The following is a 21,157-nucleotide window of genomic DNA, read 5'->3' as shown; positions in this document are numbered from 1 at the left end:
AACAAGGACAAGAACACTTGTCTTTATCTTTGCTCTCTACCGAATGGCCTAAAGTTCTAGTTTACACCTTCCCTTTCTTACCTATTCTCTTTCTCTATTTAAAAAAAAAAGATCAAAAATGTATATTAAAAACAAAGGTCTTTTGTGGATATGCAGACAAGATGATTGGTTTGAGGATTTGTACTCACTATTGTCCAACCTAACAGCATACTGACAAAATAGCTCCTTCTGAGGAAATGAAGTGGGGTGAGACAATAAAATTTCTATTTCTTGATACATAAGCCAATTCTTTTTTTTAATTTAATTTTTTTAGTGAAGCTTTATTTAGATTGGGTGGGGAATAGGTCACACCCAGCAGTGCACGGGGGTTACTCCTGCCTCTGCACTCAGAAATTGCTCCTGGCAGGCATGGGGAACCATATGGGATGCAGGGATTCAAACTACCTTTAATCCTGGATTGATTGCATACAAGGCAAATGCCCCACCACTGTGCTATCACTCTGGCCCCTACATAAGCCAAGTCTTAAACTCTTATTTCCTTACATTTATTTTTATTTATTTATTTATTTATTTATTTATTTATTTATTTATTTATTTATTTATTTATTTATTTTAAAACTTTATTTATTGATTGATTGATTCTTGGGTCACACCCAGTGGTGCTCAGGGGCTACTCCTGACTCTGCACTCAGAAATTGCTCCTGGCAGGCTGGAGGACCAAATGGGAAGCCAGGAATCAAACCAGATCCGTCCAAAGTGGGCTGTATGCAAGGCAAACATCCTATCGCTGTGCTATCTCTCAGGCCCCATCCTTACATTTCTGATATTCTCATGAACATAAAGATACAACCATTTGCTGGTTTTCTCTGAAAATTCAAGATTTTCTGCCAGTGATTCATGCTGAGGAGGTATTCCAGGACAGAGTTGGAAGGGAGTCCATTTCAAAACATCTAAACTTGATTGGAGTGTTGGGGTGGGTAAAAGATTACTTCCTCCCAATCTAGAATCACTGTGCATAGGAGATGTAATATAAATGTGAACAACTGGGTACAGAGAAAAGAACTATTCTGTGCAGAACAAAAATGCTGCTTAACCACTATAATCCATCACAAGGAAAGAAAGGAAGGGGATAAATGTCTAATATGGAAGAAATTCTCAGTAGGCTGTTAGGGGGATGAATACTACATATTAGAGCACTTAGAAACAACCCTAATTTGTAACAGTCCAGCCTTACCTCCTTCTGCCTCACCTGGGTCTGTAATTAACAAGCACACTGGGAAATCCTTAATGTGTTAGTCTGAGAGCTCTCTCATCTCCTATTATCTCTTGGGAACATTTGCTGCTGATTTGGGGCTTGTGATATATATATATATATATATATATATATATATATATATATATATATATATATATATATATATATATATACACTTTTTGGATTTCTTTTCATCTTAACATGCTATGTGTGTTCTGTTTGCTGAACTTGGCAAAGTGGACATCGTGCTCAGTTTGTTAAGAAATAATGTTCCTATTAAACTCTGCTGTGCTCATTCAGTGCTTTTGCCAAGGTTCTAATTCTAACTACAGTGACTTGCAGTTTCCTTCAAAGCATGACATAAGCAATAAAATAAGCTATGTTACAATAATTTAAGATAATAGAAAATGATTCTTTCCCAAGGGAGACTATAGCAAATAGTAGAATCCCTTTTTTATTGAGTGAGAAACTAGATGTCTTTTTATGTTAAAGAGGAAGAAGCATCATTTTAGCATGCAAAGCAATAGTGCTAACACAACTATTGTGTTAGCACATATAACAGGGAAAAAAGCAGTCTGAAAAGAGCCTTTAAGAAAAGTTAATGTTTGTGGATAATTGGATAATTGCTAATATATTGTTTCTGACAAAGATTTACTGAGGAAAATAGAGGAAAAAAACAATATTTTTGGTCATTTCTTATAAAATACTCAATTTAAGAGTACATTTTCCCCTAACATTTTTGTTCAACTTCAATTACAAAAAAATTGGGGAGATTCTTTGAAATTAATGAATTGTTAAAGTATTAAATTTTACCATTTATAAAGAATACATAACTACTCACAAATCAAGTGTTTTCAAGTAAGCTTTCTTGCCTGGAGATTTGCTCCTGGCAGAACAATCATCCTATAATCAGCATTCATTTGCATACAATCACCCAGTTTTAGCTTTTAAAAATCAGTTTGTTTTCAATAAATTAAACTCACTAGCTATTCTTTCATTTATCCTCTAAACTTTCTGAGTTTTCACAGAGTTTAATGATGAATTCAGCTCACTCTCTTGATTGATTCATTGGTTTTTCAAATGAACAGAATTTTGTGTAGCAGTGGTTGGGGCTAGACAACTCCCTAGTGGTTTGCTTTTAGATAAAGGAAGAACACTAGATCTGCAGGTGCCAATTTGGCTAGTGATGAAATGACACAAATTATAGTACCTTTTCCATTTAGCAAATTCTCTCTGAAACCAGCCTCTCGCAGTGTTCTTCATGTGGGAGATATTACAGTATTAGAAGATAGAAATTCTTAGTTGCAAATGATGAAAATGAACTCTGCCTCTTTTTAGTTATTATAGAAACATATTGGACTGTTGAGAAATTCATCAGATACCCAAGAAGATTGAAAGGTGCTAAGTTTGGGTATGCCCAATATTTTATTCATGCTTGCTGGTCTTCAGTCTAGGCAGGAGCTTGTTGTGGCACTGGCACTTCTGCGACTGTGATCTACTCTTTCATTTGTCTATTATTTGCCACACCCTTGGAATTTTAGGGTTTGTTTGGTTGGTTGGTTGGTTTTTGGGTCACACCTGGCAGCGCTCAGGGGTTACTCCTGGCTTCACGCTCAGAAATCGCTCTTGGCAGGCTCGGGGGACCATATGGGATGCCGGGATTCAAACCAATGACCGAAAGGCAAACGCCTTACCTCCATGCTATCTCTCTGGTCCGGGACTTTTAGTTTTTAACAGAAATTTGATGAGTGTGTTCTCTTGGTGATACTGAGATGTTGTGTGCCAGATCTCAGCTGCAAGGGAGGCAGGTGTTTTCAGTTTCTTTAGATAGAGATAGTGGTCTCACCTTTTCCACCAAGACTCTTTAGATGGTGAATTTCTTCTAATCACTGAAAAAGTTTCAAATACTGGTCAGCCAAAACACCTCACAAGTGGGAACTCTGAGCACCAAGTGGTGATATGTTTCTTTTTCTTTTTAGCCCATAGATGAAAGCAGTCAGATGAGTGACCTTCCTGTTAAAGTGACTCACACAGAAACTGGCAAAGTTCTGTTTGGACCAGAAGCCCCTAAAGCAAGTCAACTGGATGCCTGGTTGGAAATGAATCCTGGGTAAGGCCTTAAAGTAGAATTATTTGATGTTCTTTGAATTTTTGTGCTCCTTTTGAAATCTTAGAACTAAAACAGCATGACTTTTGCTGAAATGTATTGTTACCTACATTTGTCATCTGGACATAGAATGTGACAGTGAAATCATGCATATATATTGTTCTGTAATTTAAAGAACTAAAATCACCTCTTCTGTCTCACTTTTTCTAATAGTTATGAAGTTGCGCCCAGATCTGACAGTGAAGAGAGTGATTCTGATTATGAAGAGGAGGTATGTGTGTCATTCATTTTGAAGTTTCTAGTTTGAACATTTACAGGGAAGATACATCTCTCTAAATCTTTACATGTGTCCTATACCCTCTTCCTCCTATGTTGCCCTTTGGATAACTGAGGCTAAGAATTTTCCAAAACCTTTCTAGTTCCTTCTTTTTAGCCCTCTCAGCTAGTGGGAAGACTTGACAAATTCTAAATTTATTTGAAACCAGAAAGACAGTTGGAACTATTTTGGGAAAAAACTGAAAATGATTGGCTTTAAGAAACTTAATTCTGTGCTTTAGAGGAGAACTTTTAATTTTATTTTATTGAGGTTAATTTGGGGGGGTGAATGGCACCTGGCAGTACTTAGTACTGTATTTTCCGGCATATAAAAAAACTGGGCGTATAAGAGGACCCCCTACTTTTCCTGTTAAAATATAGGATTCAGGCTATATTCGTCATATAAGACTACCTCTCATTTAACTCACACCTAGGAATATACCCTAGGAACACAAAAATACAGTACAAAAACCCCTTCCTTACACCTATATTCATTGCAGCACTATTTACCATAGCAAGACTCTGGAAACAACCAAGATGCCCTTCAACAGACGAATGGCTAAAGAAACTGTGGTACATATACACAATGGAATATTATGCAGCTGTCAGGAGAGATGAAGTCATGAAATTTTCCTATACATGGATGTACACGGAATCTATTATGCTGAGTGAAATAAGTCCGAGAGAAAGAGAAAAACGCAGAATGGTCTTACTCATCTATGGGTTTTAAGAAAAATGAAAGACATTCTTGCAATAGTAATTTTCAGACACAAAAGAGAAAAGAGCTGGAAGTTCCAGCTCACCACAGGAAGCTCACCACAAAGAGTGATGAGTTTAGTTAGAGAAATAACTACATTTTGAACTGTCCTAATAATGTGAATGTATGAGGGAAATGGAGAGCCTGTTTAGAGTACAGGCGGGGGTCGGGTGGGAAGGAGGGAGACTTGGGACATTGGTGATGGGAATGTTGCACTGGTGATGGGTGGTGTTCTTTACATTACTGAAACCCAAACACAATCATGTATGTAATCAAGGTGTTTAAATAAAAAAAAAAGAAAAAGAAAAAACATAAGAGAAAAAGAGTAGAACCCTCAAAGATTAACAGTATATGTTAAATAAAGCTAGACTTTGGAGTGTCAATAATCATTTTACATTTGTCACTTGTAGTGAGTGACTGATTTTTTAATTGTGTTCTACATTGAGAGCAGGGAGAGGGGGCTCCTCCAAGAGTAGCATCTGGCTGGGGTGCAGTGATTAATAGGACAACTAGAGGGAAACAGAGTGTCTCCTCTGTGTCCCATAAAAGGTGAACAGAGAACTGAGCTCCATCTGGGGGCTGGATGAGAGGCAGTGCTCAGTAACTCAGCTCCTCTGTGTGCCTTGAAGATGAATCAGGGCAAGCAGAGAACTGAGTGATGACATCTGGCAGCTGGATAGGATGCGGTGGTAAGAGGTGGGTGGATCACTCATCCCTGAAGCTGGAGTAAATTTCAGCATGCCTTATACCAGCATATAAGACGACACCTGACTTTTAAGAAGTTTTTCATGGGTTAAAAAATCGTCTCTCAAACTATGGTACATATACACAATGAAAAATTATGCAGCCGTCAGAAGAGATGAAGTCATGAAATGTTCCTATCCATGGATGTCCATGGAATCTATTATGCTGAGTGAAATAAGCCAGAGGGAGATAGACACAGAATAGTCTCATTCATCTATGGGTTTTAAGAAAAATAAAAGACATTTTTGCAATAATTCTCAGAGACAAAAGAGAGGAGGGTTGGTAGGTCCAGCTCATGACATGAAGCTCACCACAAAGTGTGATGAGTGCAGTTAGAGAAATAACTACATTGAGAACTATCATAACAATGTCAATAAATGAGGGAAGTAGAAAGCCTGTCTAGAGTACAGGTGGGGCTAGGGTGAGCAGGAGGGAGACTTGGGACGTTGGTAATGGGAATGTTGCACTGGTGAAGGAGGGTATTCTTTACATGACTGAAACCCAACTACAATCATATTTGTAATCAAGGTGTTTAAATAAAGATATTTTTAAAAATCATCTTACATGACAAAATATATGGCACTTACTTCTGGCTCCATGCTCCAGTATTATTCCTAGAGATGCTTAGAAAAACCATATGTCTTCTGAGGACCCTGAGGACCTGAAGGGAACTCTTTCCTGTGCTTCTCTGTCTTTCCTGAATTCTTGAAGCTCTCCTCAGAGGCTTGGGAAGCGAGCCCCCCTCCCCAAAAATAATGCATTCTGAAGCTGCCCAGGTAGCTAGTGAGTGAGTAAGAACTGGCTGGCTATGGGGATTGCCAGGCAGAGTGCTGATAGCTCTACCTGTGGAGACTCCGTCCTGCTGTGCTTCCTCTGAGGCCCCTGAGGAACTGAAGGGAACTCTCTTCTGTGCTTCTCTGTCTTTCCTGAATTCTTGAAGCTCTCCTCAGAGGCCTGGCAAGTGAACCCCCAAAATAACTGTCACCTAGAGGCCCCAGAAGAGCACGGCTGCTCTGCTTTGCTTCGCGGCCGCACACTCTTTCTAATCAAAGAACTCCACCACAATTTGCAGAAGAAAAAAAAAAAACACAGTACAAGCTTGACAATGGGGAAACCTCACAGACAAACACCATGCACAGAGAATGGATACAATAGCTCGGATGACCCAAAAAATTCCAACCCTCTGATTAACCTCTCAGATAAGGAGCTTAGAATAGAAATATCGAAGATGTCTGTAGAACACAAAGAAAGCATAGATCGATCTGAATAGAACACAAAGACAGAAATCAGAAAACTCCAAACTGAAATAACAGATCTGAAAAACATGGTAGCTCAACTGAAAAACTCAGTAGATAGCCTCTCTAGCAGGTTAACAGCAGCTGAAGACAAAATCAATGTGCTAGAAGATGAGTTACAGAAAAACTCAACACAGCAGAAGAAATTGGAAAAGAACCTTAAGACAAGTGGTCAGGTAATGGAAAAAGTACTCAAAGGATGTGAACAGATGAAAATAGAAGTCTTCGATAAACACAACAGAAACAACATAAGAATCATTGGAGTCCCAGAGGCCCAGGTAGGAGATCCCCAGGAAGAATCAACTGTCAAAGACATCATCAAAGAGATACTCCCAGAGTTAAAGACTACATGCAATCAAATCCTGCATGCACGAAGAGTTCTGGCTAAAAGAGACCCGAAGAAAAACATCCCAAGACACATCCTTGTTACTATGACAAATCTCACAGATAGAGATAGAATACTGAAAGCAGCAAGATCAAAAAGGAAAATTACATTCAAAGGAGCATCCTTAAGACTCACAGAAGACATGTTACATGAAACTCTCAAGGCCAGAAGACAGTGGTGGGATATTGTGACAAGACTGAATGAAATGGATGCCTCACCGAGAATAATGCACCCAGCCCAACTCATGTTCAGGTTTGAAGGAAGGATACACAGCTTCACGGATAAACAACAGCTCAGAAACGTCACAGATGAAAAACCAGCCTTAAAGGAAAACTGAAAGGTCTACTTTAAAACAAGAGAGACCAACAAACATAGCAAACTTATCTACAAAGAAGACATTAAATCCTATGACAATCATCTCCCTCAATGTCAATGGACTAAATTCACCAACTAAAAGACACAGAGTGGCAAAATGGGTCAAAAAGATGAATCCAACCTTCTGCTGCCTACAAGAAACACACCTGAACAAACATAGACTCAAAATCAAAGGCTGGAGGAAAATCATCCAAGCAAACAACAACCTTAAAAAAGCTGGGGTGGCCATATTAATATCTGATGACACCAACTTTATACTCAGAAAAGTGGTAAGGGACAAAGATGGACACTTTGTACTAATCAAGGGATATGTACAACAAGAAGAAATCAGACTATTAAACATATATGCATCCAATGAGAGACCAGCAAACTATCTAATACAATTATTGACAAATCTGAAAGAAGATATCAATAATAATACAATAATTGTGGGAGACTTCAACACAGCCCTGTCAACACTTGATAGGTCAACCAGACTGAAACCCAACAAAAACATATTATCCCTGAAAAGAGAAATGGAAGAGGACTATTAGATATATATAGAACACTCCACCCCAAAAAACCTGGATACACATTCATCTCCAATGTACATGGGTCATTCTAAAGGATAGACCACATGCTGATACATAAAACATACCTTCATAAAATCAAGAGGATAGAAATCTTGCAGGCTACCTTTGCTGACCACAAGGATCTGAAATTAGATGTGAAGTACAAAGGGGCACAGAAGAAAAACTTTAACAATTGGAAATTAAACAGCCTGCTACTGAACAACCAGTGGGTCCGAGATGAAATCAAAAAGGAAATCAAAACTTTCCTGGAAACAAATGATAACGAAGACACAAACTGCCAGAATCTATGGGACACAGCAAAAGCAGCCCTGAGAGGAAAATTTATAGCTTTGCAACATACATCAGCAAAGAAGAAGGGGCATACCTGAATAATTTAATGACGCAGCTCATAAAATTAGAAAATGACCAACAAAAGGAACCAAAAATAGGGAGACAGAAGGAAATAACAAAGCTGAAAGCAGAAATTAATTAACAGACACTTTGGTAAAAAAGAAATACAAATGGCCAAATGCACATGAAAAAATGCTCCTCATCATTAAGCATCAGGGAGATGCAAATCAAAACAACAATGAGATACCATCTCACATCACAGAGATTAGCACACATCACAAAGAATGAGAACAATCAGTGCTGGCGGAGATGTGGAGAGAAAGGAACTCTTATCCACTGCTGGTGGGAATGCCGTCTAGTCCAACTTTTATGGAAAGCGATATGGAGATTCATCTGAAAATTGGAAATTGAGCTTTCATTCGACCCAGCTATTCCACTCCTAGAGATATACCCTAAGAACACAAGAATATAATTCAAAAATTCCTTCCTCACACCTATATTTATTGCAGCACTATTCACAGTAGCCAGGCTCTGGAAACAACCAAGTTGCCCTTCAAAAGATTAATGGCTAAAGAAACTGTGGTATATATACACAATGGAATATTATGCAGCCATCAGGAGAGATGAAGTCATGAAATTTTCCTATACATGGATGTACATGGAATCTATCATGCTGAGTGAAATAAGTCAGAGGAAGAGAGATAGATGCAGAATAGTCTCACTCATCTATGGGTTTTAAGAAAAATAACAGTCACTTTTGCAACAATCCTCAGAGACAATGAGAGGAGGCCTGGAACTTCCAGCTCACTTCAAGAATCTCACCCCAAAGAATGGTTGAGTGCAGTTATAGAAATAACTACACTGAGACCTACTATAACCATGTGAATGAATGAGGGAACTGGAAAGCCTGTCTAGAGTACAGATGGGGGTGGGGTGGGATGGAGGGAGATTTGGGACATTGGTGGTGGGAATGTTGCACTGGTGAAGGGGGGGTGTTCTTTACATGACTGAAACCTAATCACAATCGTATTTGTAACCAAGATGTTTAAATAAAGATACTAATAAAAAAAAAGAAATAAATGAAAAACATATGTGGGGCTGGAGAGATAGCACAGTGGTAATGCGTTTGCCTTAGACACAGAAGGACGGTGGTTCGAATCCTGGCATCCCATATGGCCCCCAAGCCTGCCAGGAGCAATTTCTGAGCATGGAGCCAGGAGTGACCCCTGAGTGCTGCCAGATGTGACCCAAAAAACCAAAACAAAACAAAAAAACCAAAACAAAATAAAAACAAAAAAACCATATGAGATGCTTAGGAATGAAACTGGGTCTGGCTTGCACACCTTATCTGATGTACTATATTGACAATCTCAAAAAAGTTTACGAAGCATGGATTTTTGTTTTTATTTTGGGTCCATATTTTAGTCATGTACAGAGTCAACTCCTGGCTCTGCACTTAATCATGGTAGGCTTGGGGGAGTATATTGTGGCACTGTCGATTTAGCAGAACTGGATGGGCCATGTACAAGAAAAGTGCCCTACCTGTGATAATATCTCTGACCCAGAAGAGAATTTTTAGGAGTTAGCTTTAAAGCTAACTAAGGGTTAAATGCCTAAACATCCCTGAATTCCCTTTGGTTTTACAGTCTATTTGAGGTAGTATGTCTAGAAACATGGATGAAAAGGGCAACCTGGGCTTAGTTTAATGAGTTTATTGATCTTATTGGTTTCCCTTTATGTGATTTTGATTTAAATTCCTTGAGAATGCTTATTTCCTAAAGAGAAGCACATCTCTCATCTCTTGGGAAGATTACTCAATATGTCTAGAATCTTAAAATGGTAATTTTGGATACTTTGAATAGAAACAAAAAAGTGGAGAAGGTAATTTTATATCAACTATGTAATGACTGGTGCAGATAGACATGAAAAGAAGCTTTTTAACCCTTTTATTAGAGTGTGGTTATTGTGTAATCATTTAACCATTGTGTATTCAGCTAACCAGGGTTCTAGTGACATAATATCTGAGATAATACAGTTGCTATCCTGTGGCCTGTGGCCTGGAGCCCTGTCTTTACTCATTCCCAACTGGCCTCAAGCACCACCATTCCCCTTTTGTTCTACCCCAAATGTAGAGCCAGGAGTAAACCCTGAGAACTGTTGGATGCGGCCCCAAAACAACCAAACAAACAAAAATTATGTTTATTAGTATAAGTATTCCTGCTTCCAAGGCTCCAGTGCCACTAACAAGGTCAGACTATATTACCAATAGTAGCTTGTCAGAATTTTAAAAGGTATTTTATTTTGTAGATATCTATGTTTGGTTTGGTTATTTTTTAAGTAATACTTTTATATATACTATTATTCAACTTTTTAAAAACAGTTCTCTCTCTCTGAGATATTTGGAAGTTTTTTTCTCTCTCGAAGATATTTGGAAGTCTACAAAATCACTTTTTTTTTCTTTTTTGGTTTTTGGGCCACACCCAGTGATGCTCAGAGGTTACTCTTGGCTATGCCCTAAGAAATCGCTCCTGGCTTGGGGGACCATATGGGACACCAGGGGATAGAACCGTTGTCTGTCCTAGGTCAGCTGCGTGCAAGTCAAACACCCTACACCTACAAAAGCAATTTTAAGGATGTTTTTTGTTTGTTCAATAAATGGGCCCATAAGATCCATGAGAATGATCTCTTTGAGTTAGAGAGATAGGAAGGGACAGAGATTGGATAAAGTAGGGTACTTAACTAACTTCAGATATCAACTCTAGGCTGATAACCTGTTGCTGTAATAGAATAAACTTGATCTTAGAGGCCTAAAGTCCCATGTTTTTATTATGGGTTTGTCATTTAGAGTGAATTTTGTCCCTTCCACTTGGAAAATAAAGGAGCTGTGCTTGTTTTAGTTTACCCCCTATATTTTCTGCATTCAAATCATGTGAATGCTTTCTCTCTTTTTAATTTTCTTTCTTCCGTCCTTCCGTCCTTCCTTCCTTCCTCCCTTCCTTCCTTCCTTCCTTCCTTCCTTCCTTCCTTCCTTCCTTCCTTCCTTCCTTCCTTCCTTCCTTCCTTCCTTCCTTCCTTCCTTCCTTCCTTCCTTCTTCCTTCTTTCTTTCTTTCTTTCTTTCTTTCTTTCTTTCTTTCTTTCTTTCTTTCTTTCTTTCTTTCTTTCTCTTTCTTTCTTTCTTTCTTTCTCTTTCTTTCTTTCTTTCTTTCTTTCTTTCTTTCTTTCTTTCTTTCTTTCTTTCTTTCTTTCTTTCTTTCTTTCTTTCTTCTTTCTTTCTTTCTTTCTTTCTTTCTTTCTTTCTTTCTTTCTTTCTTTCTTTCTTTCTTTCTTTCTTTCTTTCTTTCTTTCTTTCTTTCTTTCTTTCTCTCTCTCTCTCTCTTTCTTTCTTTCTTTCTTTCTTTCTTTCTTTCTTTCTTTCTTTCTTTCTTTCTTTCTTTCTTTCTTTCTTTCTTTCTTTCTTCCTTTCTTCTTTCCTTCCTTCCTCCTTCCTTCCTTCTTCCTTCCTTCTTTCCTTCCTTCCTTCCTTCCTTCCTTCCTTCCTTCCTTCCTTCCTTCCTTCCTTCCTTCCTTCCTTCCTTTCTTTCTTTCTTTCTTTCTTTCTTTCTTTCTTTCTTTCTTTCTTTCTTTCTTTCTTTCTTTCTTTCTTTCTTTCTTTCTTTCTTTCTTCTTTTCCTTTCTCTTTTCCTTTCTCCTTTCCTTCTCTTCCTTTACCATTTTTTTGGCACATTCAGCTCTCTCTTGGCTCTCTTGTCAGAGACCATTTCTGGAGGTCTTGAGGAAACATATGGTATACCAGAGATTGAACGTGGGTTAACTGTCTGAAAGACAAGCTCCCTACTTTCTGTACTGTCTCTCTAGCTTCTCTTTAAAGCTACTTTTAAAGGAAATACTGTTGGGTTATCTGGAAAGATTTACTGATTGATAATGGCCATTGTGAAGCTTTCAAGTAGGTTAATAAAGTGTTACATATTGACACTGCATGATCATCATGTGTTATGCTCTAAAACCTTACTAAAGAGCTGTATTTTAAATATATATATATATATATTCATAGAATAAGTAGGTCAGGAGATAGTACAGTGGGGAATGTGCTTGCTTTTCAAGTGGCCAACTTAGGCCAATACCAAGCATCAAGTTTATTGAGCCATATAGGATCCCTGAATACTGACTGAGCCAGGAATAGTCCCTTAGTCCCTTCAGGTGTGAACCCAAATCAAAATAAAACAGATTCATATAATAGTTTCACCACATTTTTGATCCAAAAACTTGATATAAAATCTGTGACAATGATGTGGTGAAACACAGTCACATATGTTTGACAGTTACAAGGATACTGAACCATTGCATATTTATTGATAGCTATAATTGATATACTCAGAAACATGTGGTGTGATTCTACCAGAAAGTATGCTCAGAAAGTAATGTACTTACAAATCCAATCCCTCTGCTGGAAATTTATGTGGAATTTCAAAGACCCATGGGTAATCAGAGAAGATGAAAATTAGTGACACTAGACCAGGGGTCTGCAACCTTTCAGACATAAAGAGCCACTTGGACCCGTTTCCGAAGGAAACTGGGAGCCGCAAAACCATTGCAACATTTAAAACAAATATAACACTGCATATATTGTTTCTTACCTTAATGCTATATACGTCACCAGGTACGGCTGCCTCCATTGGCTCCGCTCCTCAGCTCCGCCTCACTGCTATAGATATAGCGGAGAGAAGCGGAGCTGAGATTAAAGCAGTATTTTTTTTTTCTGACATCGGCTCCGGAGCCGCGGCAAGCCTTCAAAAGAGCCGCATGCGGCTCCGGAGCCGCAGGTTGCCGACACCTGCTAGACCATGGTCAATGTCCACCAGTCTGGCATGATTTTTGCATATCAGTTATTGGAAGCAAGGATTCAAGAAATTTCTCTTGCTTAATGACTTTTACATGTATAGCATGGTGCATGTTACTTGGTTTAAGTAATTAGTAAATTTACTCCTTCCTCAATTGCATTTACTTTGAAAAGTTTAAAGCTATTAATTTATTTCCACAAAATTCTATTTCCTTGTTAAAATGGAATCTTACCCATATTGCTCTTCCTTCCCCAGGATGAGGAAGAAGAGCCCACAAAGCAAGAGACTGAAGAGAAAATAGTCTTGGATCCAAACAGTGAAGAAGTTTCCGAGAAGGATGCCAAGCAAATAATTGAGTGTGTAACCTTTGGAGTTGTTGGTCTTTCAGATATATTTTATAGTGATCAGGCTATATAAATTTTCTCTTGCAAAAATTACTCTAAGAAAGAAACCCACAATATTCTTGAAACTTGGCTACCAGGAATCACCACCGAGTTGCTGGCCACCAGTTGTTTTTTTTTTTTTGTTTATTTTTTTTTTGGTTTTTGGTTTTTGGGTCACACATGGCAGCGCTCAGGGGTTACACCTGGCTCTAGGCTCAGAAATCACCCCTGGCAGGTGCAGGGAACCATATGGGATGCTGGGATTCGAACCACCATCCTTCTGCATGCAAGGCAAATGCCTTACCTCCATGTTATCTCTCCAGCCCCCTGCCAACCAGTTTTGCAGCGTCCTGTGTCTCTGTCATCTTCTCCTTTGGGAATTCCTTCCTCTATTTCCTGCTCACTTCTCTCTTATCTTTGCTTCTGCCCCAAATTGAATGAACCATACCTGTCTCTTTAGCTAGCTGCCTCCCTTAAGAATTACCTCTTTCTCAGAAACCTCGTTTTCTCCTGTTTTTCCTGCTAGAGCCAGATTGCCACTAGCACCATCCCAGTCTTCAGAACCCCTGAGAACTCTGTAACCTTGTACTGTTATCCACATAATGAGTGTCCAGATCCACATATATTGATTAGCACCAGACATAGATCTTTGCTTATATACCACTAATAGCAACAGAAAATTGTGAAACATTATGCAAGATAGAAAGTAACGAGATGTAAAAAAAATAGAAGTAGACATGTGGATCTTATTTTCTTGATTCTATACACTTTATTTTAGAGACATTATTTCTTTGTCTTTATTGCCAATGTACTTCTTTCTCAAGGAATGTGCTGAAAGTCCCTCAATGGGTTTTCTTTGCCTATAGAATAAAATAAGATTTTTAACAAGCCCTTAAACTTGGAAGATACCCTTTCCTCATTATTGTTGACATCTTGAATTGCCATTTACATGCCCTCTAAGTTGTCAGTCTCTAAATAGATCCTTTGAGTAGGATCTATCCTTATGCAGGATGACTTCCTTGACTGTGTTTAAGTTCCTACTCACATCTACCCCTTAGCTCAAGCAAATTTTTATTTAAACTCAGACTTCACTTACTTTACTGTGATACAAGCTGATTAATATCTCTGAGCCTCAACTCTACATGCATGACATAGGGTTGATGTTTATAATGCTCACTTTCATTTATGTGAGCATTACATATCTTTACTACATGACATGAGATTGTTGTAGAAGCCAGCCATTTTCACTGGAGCTCTTGAATGTTTTCCCATTTATTTTATGGAATGAAATTCAAGCATAGATGTCCCCAAATATCTGTGCCTGACTTTCCACTTTTTCTGTCTTAGGACAGCTAAGCAAGATGTGGATGATGAATACAGCATGCAATACAGTGCCAGAGGCTCCCAGTCTTACTACACAGTGGCTCATGCCATCTCTGAGAGGGTGGAGAAGCAGTCAGCCTTGCTTATTAATGGAACTCTGAAACACTATCAGGTATGATTTGGTTTCCTTGACAAGTAATTTTATTATTCTGGTTTTAAGCATATTGTGCTTATGTTGATTTATTAAGAGCTCTGATGGTACTAAGACATTTGGGGACACTAGGCTTTTAATATTGAAATTCTTTCCAGTGTGAAGGTAATTCTTGTTATAGAGCACTTATTTTTTTACCACTTTTAGAAGGGCACACCTTCATCATATCTTTTTTGGGGGTCTCAAGATAAACCTTTTGGATAAATTCTGATTTAACATGTGAAACCATTTCTGTGGCTCTCTTAAAAATGGATAATGCTGTCATATTTATTCTATGAGCATAGATTATCTGCCTCATCTGGAAGTTAATGAACTATTTCTTTAAAAAAAATATCACAGGTGGTCTGGAGTGATAGAACTGTGATAGGGCATTTGCCTTGCACACAGCTGACCTGGGACAGACTCAGGTTCAATCCCCAGTGTCCCATATGGTTCTTTGAACCTGCCAGGTGTGATTTCTGGGTGTAGAGCAAGGAGTAACCCCTGAGCTCCACCAAACATGGACCCAAAACAAAATGACATAAAGCAAATATCAGTGGTTGGGGTCAGAGTGATAGCATAAAGGGGCATTTGCCTTACATACTGCTGATCCAAGTTCCATCCCTGGTATCCCATATGGTCCCCTGAGCCTACCAGGAATGATTTCTGAACACAGAGCCATGAGTAACCACTGAGCACCACCAGGTAGGGCCCCTCAAATATCAGTAGTACAGTAGTAACTTCAATGTAATGTTACATGTTGAGCCACCAAGGAGTTGCACCACATTTGCACCTTTTTTTCCTTTGTTTTAAAGTAACAATAACGTGATAAGCATGTGTACTTTGATGAGAACTAGGCAATAAACAACAGATGTTTTATTTGGCCTACAAATAAGACAGTCTCTATTTTCTGTCTTTTTTCATTTTAGAATGTTTCCTTTCACATACTCCTTAGAACATGTATCCTATGAGATGTACCTAAAAAAGAGAGGGAAGACAGATTTTGTGGTCAAATAAGTATGGCAAACACCATCTGCTATCACGAGGATTACAAATTACATACAATTTACCTTAAATGTGGATACTTACCTGCATAAAGACATCTGCTTCTTCCGTATTATTAAAAATGGTCATAGGTTTTTTTTTTTCCACTCTGGACAAGCCAGTGTTCTCTCTTGAACATGTATTTCTCTTCCCTTATATCTCTCTAAAATTTTTCCAATAAAAACTCTTTCATAGGGCCTAAGCAATAATATACCAGGTAGGGCATTTGTCTTGCTCATGGCCTGGATTTGATCCCTTGCATCCCATATGGTCCCCTGAGAATTATCAGAAGTAACCCCTGAATATTTCTGGGGATGGGTCATAAACTAAAACCAAAACCACAGAAAAACCCTTTTTCACTTCACTAAGAAGTAAATACATAAGCTAACAAATAAGTGAATAAAAATGATCACAACCTAGGACTGCCTTGTCCCAGACAGCACTTGTAGCCTGTCACAGACTTCTGTTGCTTGGGTTCAGACGCAGAGCAGTACTCTCAAAACTCTGTGAAAATGAGCCCTGTACAACTTCAGCTTCACATTTCCTCAGTTTCTTTGACTTCTGCCTTATTTTATATACCCCCTATTAATTTTCTATAAAACTAGTGTCTTAGAGAACTATGTTTTCAACAAAATGACTATAGACAGACCATACCATTTTGAAGATGCAAAAATGTTGAAAGCCATTATTCATAGAATATAGTCTAGGAAGTCTGTGGTTTCTTTAAGCCATCTCAAACTCTTTGCACTCGGATTTCTTAGCTTTTTAAAACTCTGTGAATCTGCTGCCATTGCACAGGGTGGGTAATTACTACTCTAGCACCAAAGCTTTGATTACTGCTAAAGTAGCAGTAGTTTCTATCGTGGTTGCATTTGTGTCATAGGTACAGGTATCAGTATAACACTAAAAGCAAGTAATGCCTTATAGTTAGTTGTTAGGGACATTTATTCGAACCTTGTAAAAAATCTCCTGATAGGTCTTGGAGCCGGCTCCCTCCTTTCCCCCACAGCTCATAGATAATCATTTTAGTAAAGTAGTGTTTTTTCCAAAGACCATGCTTCTTCTATGAACCTCAAAATAATTTTATCTTATTTTTTATACCTGATTTAAATGTTAACTATTAGTTTTGTTAAACATTTGTATAATTGTATGTGAGAGAATTGAAGGTACAATGGGAAAGGGTCATTCTCAACTTTCTTTTAATGCCATATTGCTTCCTCTCTGCAATCCAACAACTTTTTAGATCACTACTTCTCACCATCTTTAACTACTCAGTTCCTTCTCATTCTGTATATGAATTGTATACCTCTCTTCCAGTTGCTTTAGGACCCAGAGATTGTCTTTCTCTGTCCCTCAGTTGTTTTTTGCCTCATGAATTTCCTTCTTCCTGCCCATATCTGTCTCAATCTGTCTCTTCTGTTTCTCACAAACTATTTAAATTGTGGCTCAGGGCTGTCCTGCATCACTCTGTCCATAGTAAACTTTCTATCTAATTTCTTTACAGGCTTTTATATCATTAACTTGATTTGCTCTTGACATAGCTGCACCTTCCTGTTATTTTCTAGAGAGATAGGCATGTGTGGTACAGTGCTTGGTACCAACCCCCACTTTCCCATCCTCTGCCAAAATGGTCTAGGAAAATCCAAATCACTTCCCACAATTTTCATGAATTTCTAGTCCTGTCTGCTGCCAGTGTCTGCCTTCTGTTTTATCTAGGATTAACACAGAGGCAAAATTGAGACCCTTTGCCAATTTTCATAAAAAGAGAAAAAATAAAATTCTGCTCCATTGAGTGCCCAAATGTTTTCTGGCATTTACTTGAAGTTCCTAAAGGTCTGATTATCTGAGAGTATGTTGAAAGCACACAGCTACTTCTGGGCTTAAGATTTCCAATCATCCCCACTGCCTTCCCATACCCTATCTATTGCTTATTCCCTCGGAGGCTTTTTCTGTTTCTTTCCTTGTCACTTGAGTTAATATCCTTCTGCAAAAATAAATTAAATAAATAAACAAATAAAAGCAACCCTTGGAATGACTTGAAGTCTTGCTATACCTAAGTGGCTTACGAAATTACTTCTTCAATCATTAACATGCTTTATCTAAGAATTCTCTGGTCAGCAGTGTGAATGTAGCTTAGTGGGATGTGTGAGACCAGAGGGAAGTTCCTTGGCACCACCAAATAAGCCAAATCAAACCAAAAATAAAACAAAAAAAAAACAACAAACAAAAACCCCAAACAAACCTCATACTCTTCACTATTCTTTTTCCTTTCTCCTGGTAACCAAAACAAACAAATCTCTTGTCAGTACAATTTTAGACATGTGATATCAGCACTGTTCACTACTTGGTATGTGTGTATGTGGGCCTCTCTTAGTCTCCTCTTTGCAAGCTTCTAAAGGAAAGGAATGCACTCACACACGGAGAGATCTGTCTGCTGTAGTTCTTTGCACGGTCTTCTCACAGAATCATCATTTAACATGTAAAAGAAATAAAACATTCTGTTCTTATTTAAACCCAGTTAATACTAACATTTCCCCAGGCATGACTTCATTAACTAACTAAACTGACCTGAGCAGTCTTAACATTCATTCATTCATTTGTAATTGACCTGTGGTAGGTATAGTAATGAGAGGGAATTGAGTGTTGGGAGAGGGAGGGTTAACAATTTTATGTTTTCTGCCAAGCTTTCTTGTGCTTCACCAGGGAAATCCAGAGTTGCATTGTTAGTGTGGTGCTTTAAAAATATGTCAAATGTTTCTAGGCAGTGTACTGCCCTTGGGGAGTGCCCTCAGTGTAAAGTTTCCATTTGCTGCCTGAGAGCTTTCTCTCCACCAGGAAAAGGCCCTCCTGAGGGTTGAGCAGGCCGCCCCTGGCTCCCAAATCACCCTACTTTCTTTCTGAGGGAATCTGATTCTGGGTGGACCTAGAAGGCTGCTGTATCTAATGGTCTGCGGTCTGGGTGTCAAAGCCACCTTCTGGTTTGTTTGTCTTTCATTCTCACATTGGCTTCTGTTCTTGGAGTGGTTGCAATTGGTTTTGATTTTGGTTTTCTTGATAATTTTGGAATGTTATATACTATGAAATGCTAAGTAGGGCTGAGCAATAAATCTGCTTAAATCCCACCAGTATGCTACAGCCCATCATTTTTAAATCTGATTAACACTCAGCACCTGCCAAGCAGCAGGGATGATTACAGGCTCGTATTTTAAATTATTTTTATGTTGGAGCTCCCCTCTTTTATTTTTACTGTGAGAAATCCAACCTATAGCACCGAGCAGGTAGGAAGTCACAGCCTCACTTGAGTTGTATTAGTATTAATTACCTGTGCAGATCTTGGATAATTGAAGCAATTACTCTTCATTTCAGCTCCAGGGCCCTAGAATGGATGGTTTCCTGTATAATAACAATTTGAAACGGAATCTTAGCTGATTGAAATGGGGCTAGGAAAGACCATACAGACCATTGCACTCATCACTTATCTGATGGAGCACAAAAGACTCAATGGCCCCTATCTCATCATCGTTCCCCTTTCGTAAGTAAAGCCATTTATTCTGCAGTTATCTTTCTGTATGTTGTAGATTGCCCTATTAGTAGCTTGTTCCTTGTTTTTCACTTAAGGCAGAAATGTCCATGTAGTGGGATTACCACAAGCAGGGTAATCTAGATTTAGGCTTTATTTTCCCACCCCACACTCTGGTCCTCTGGCTGTTTAATTACAGAATGGAGTGGTTTTATCAATGCTTGGCCTTACCAGTCTACACAGCCTGCTCAGTTGCACAGTGGGTCTTATTTATAATCTCTGCCTAAGTGGCCTCAAAAAGGAGAAAAGCTGATTTAATTTTTTTCCCTTTGGGACTGGAAAGATAATACAGTGAGCTAGGTAAGAATTTGCCTTGCCCCAATGTTAACCCTCTTTTAACTCCCAGTCATTCCATAGGGAGGCTTGAGCATTGCCAGGAGTGATCTCTGAATACAGTCAGGAGTGAACCCTGAGCATCACTGGGTATAGTGGCAAAACCAAAACAATAAAATTAAATTAAAATTAATTTATTTTGTTTTCCCCATGTTCCATTTCCTAAAAGGGTTATTTATAAAAGATATATATTTTTCACATTTTCATTTATTGTCCTTTTCAAGAAAAACCTGAGTCCAAATTTTAACCATAAATTTTGTATTTTCAGGATTAATATGGGGATTATTATGCTGAGTGAAATGAGTTAGAGAAAGAGACATAGAATAATCTCATTCATTTGTGAGGCATAAGAAAAATATAGTATGGTAATAATATCCTAGAGATGATAAAGATGAGGATCAGGAGGACCAGTTCATGGTAGGTAGCTTGCCACAAAAAGTGATGAATGCAGTATGGGTAGTGAATTGTCCATGGTGACAGTGATTGTTGGAACTGACCACTCTGGAGAAGAACTGGGTGCTGAAAGGGGAGATGCATTGTACCCCTTAATTAGCAACAGTGCAAACCACAGTGTCAAAAAAGAAAAAGAGAAAAGAGAGAGACAGACAGAGAAGTAAAATGTCAGACCCAGAGTTAGGTAGAAAAGGTGGGAGGAAAACTGGGGACACTAGAGGTGTGAAATATTACCCCCCCTTTTTTTTTGTTAGGGGCCACACTAAGCAATATTAGGAATTACTCTTCCCTCATAGTTGTAGGTCACTCTTGGCAGTGCTTAGGAGATCTGCATCTTTGGCATTGAACCCTGAACTCCCACATACAAGGATGTATTTGAGTTACCTTCTGAGTTACCTTCCTGGCCTTAAATTCACCAATGTCTGTATTGCAATTTATATGTTAGTGATGTTGCTACTTCATAAGGATAAGTTTTTGCTGTGCGACATTAAATCCCCAGTGCCCCTACCTGCTGGTAATGTTCAAAAGACACCCCTGAAAGAAGAAACAGCAGCTCACAGTTACCCACCTGGGTTATGGTATCTTTAGCTTTTTATATTTATACAGTTATATTTACTTCTCATAGGTCTATAGGACCTTCAGAAAAGCAAGGTTCTGATTTTTAATGCATTCTTTATTACCTGTCTAGATTAGAACTATTTGTAAACTTTCAAATTTAGAAATATTAGAATTTATAATATTTTATATCCTTTTTATTTTTACATATTTTTTCTTTTTTTTTCCTTCTTGGATGAAGGAGAAGAGGGAAAGGTTGTGGGGAGGAAAGGTCGAAGGAGATGAGAGGAAGGGAAAGGAGAGGAGAGGAGGAGAATTCCAT

At 38.4% G+C, this 21,157-nt stretch overlaps 1 protein-coding gene across 1 annotated transcript in view; it reads left to right on the top strand.

Moving 5' to 3' along the window:
- The window catches only part of SMARCA2 (SWI/SNF related, matrix associated, actin dependent regulator of chromatin, subfamily a, member 2), a 240,963-nt gene that overhangs the window by 73,971 nt on the left and 145,835 nt on the right, over positions 1–21,157 (top strand). Inside the window, 6 exon segments of the mRNA XM_049774259.1 lie at positions 3,235–3,365; positions 3,576–3,633; positions 13,230–13,330; positions 14,705–14,875; positions 19,287–19,344; positions 19,346–19,446. Of these exon segments, the coding sequence (XP_049630216.1) occupies positions 3,235–3,365; positions 3,576–3,633; positions 13,230–13,330; positions 14,705–14,875; positions 19,287–19,344; positions 19,346–19,446 (620 nt within the window).

Source organism: Suncus etruscus, chromosome 1 (assembly GCF_024139225.1).
Source record: "Suncus etruscus isolate mSunEtr1 chromosome 1, mSunEtr1.pri.cur, whole genome shotgun sequence".
In the NCBI taxonomy this organism is placed as follows: domain Eukaryota; kingdom Metazoa; phylum Chordata; class Mammalia; order Eulipotyphla; family Soricidae; genus Suncus; species Suncus etruscus.
Note: the sequence above shows the minus strand (reverse complement) of the source record. Positions and strands in the feature narration are given on the sequence as shown.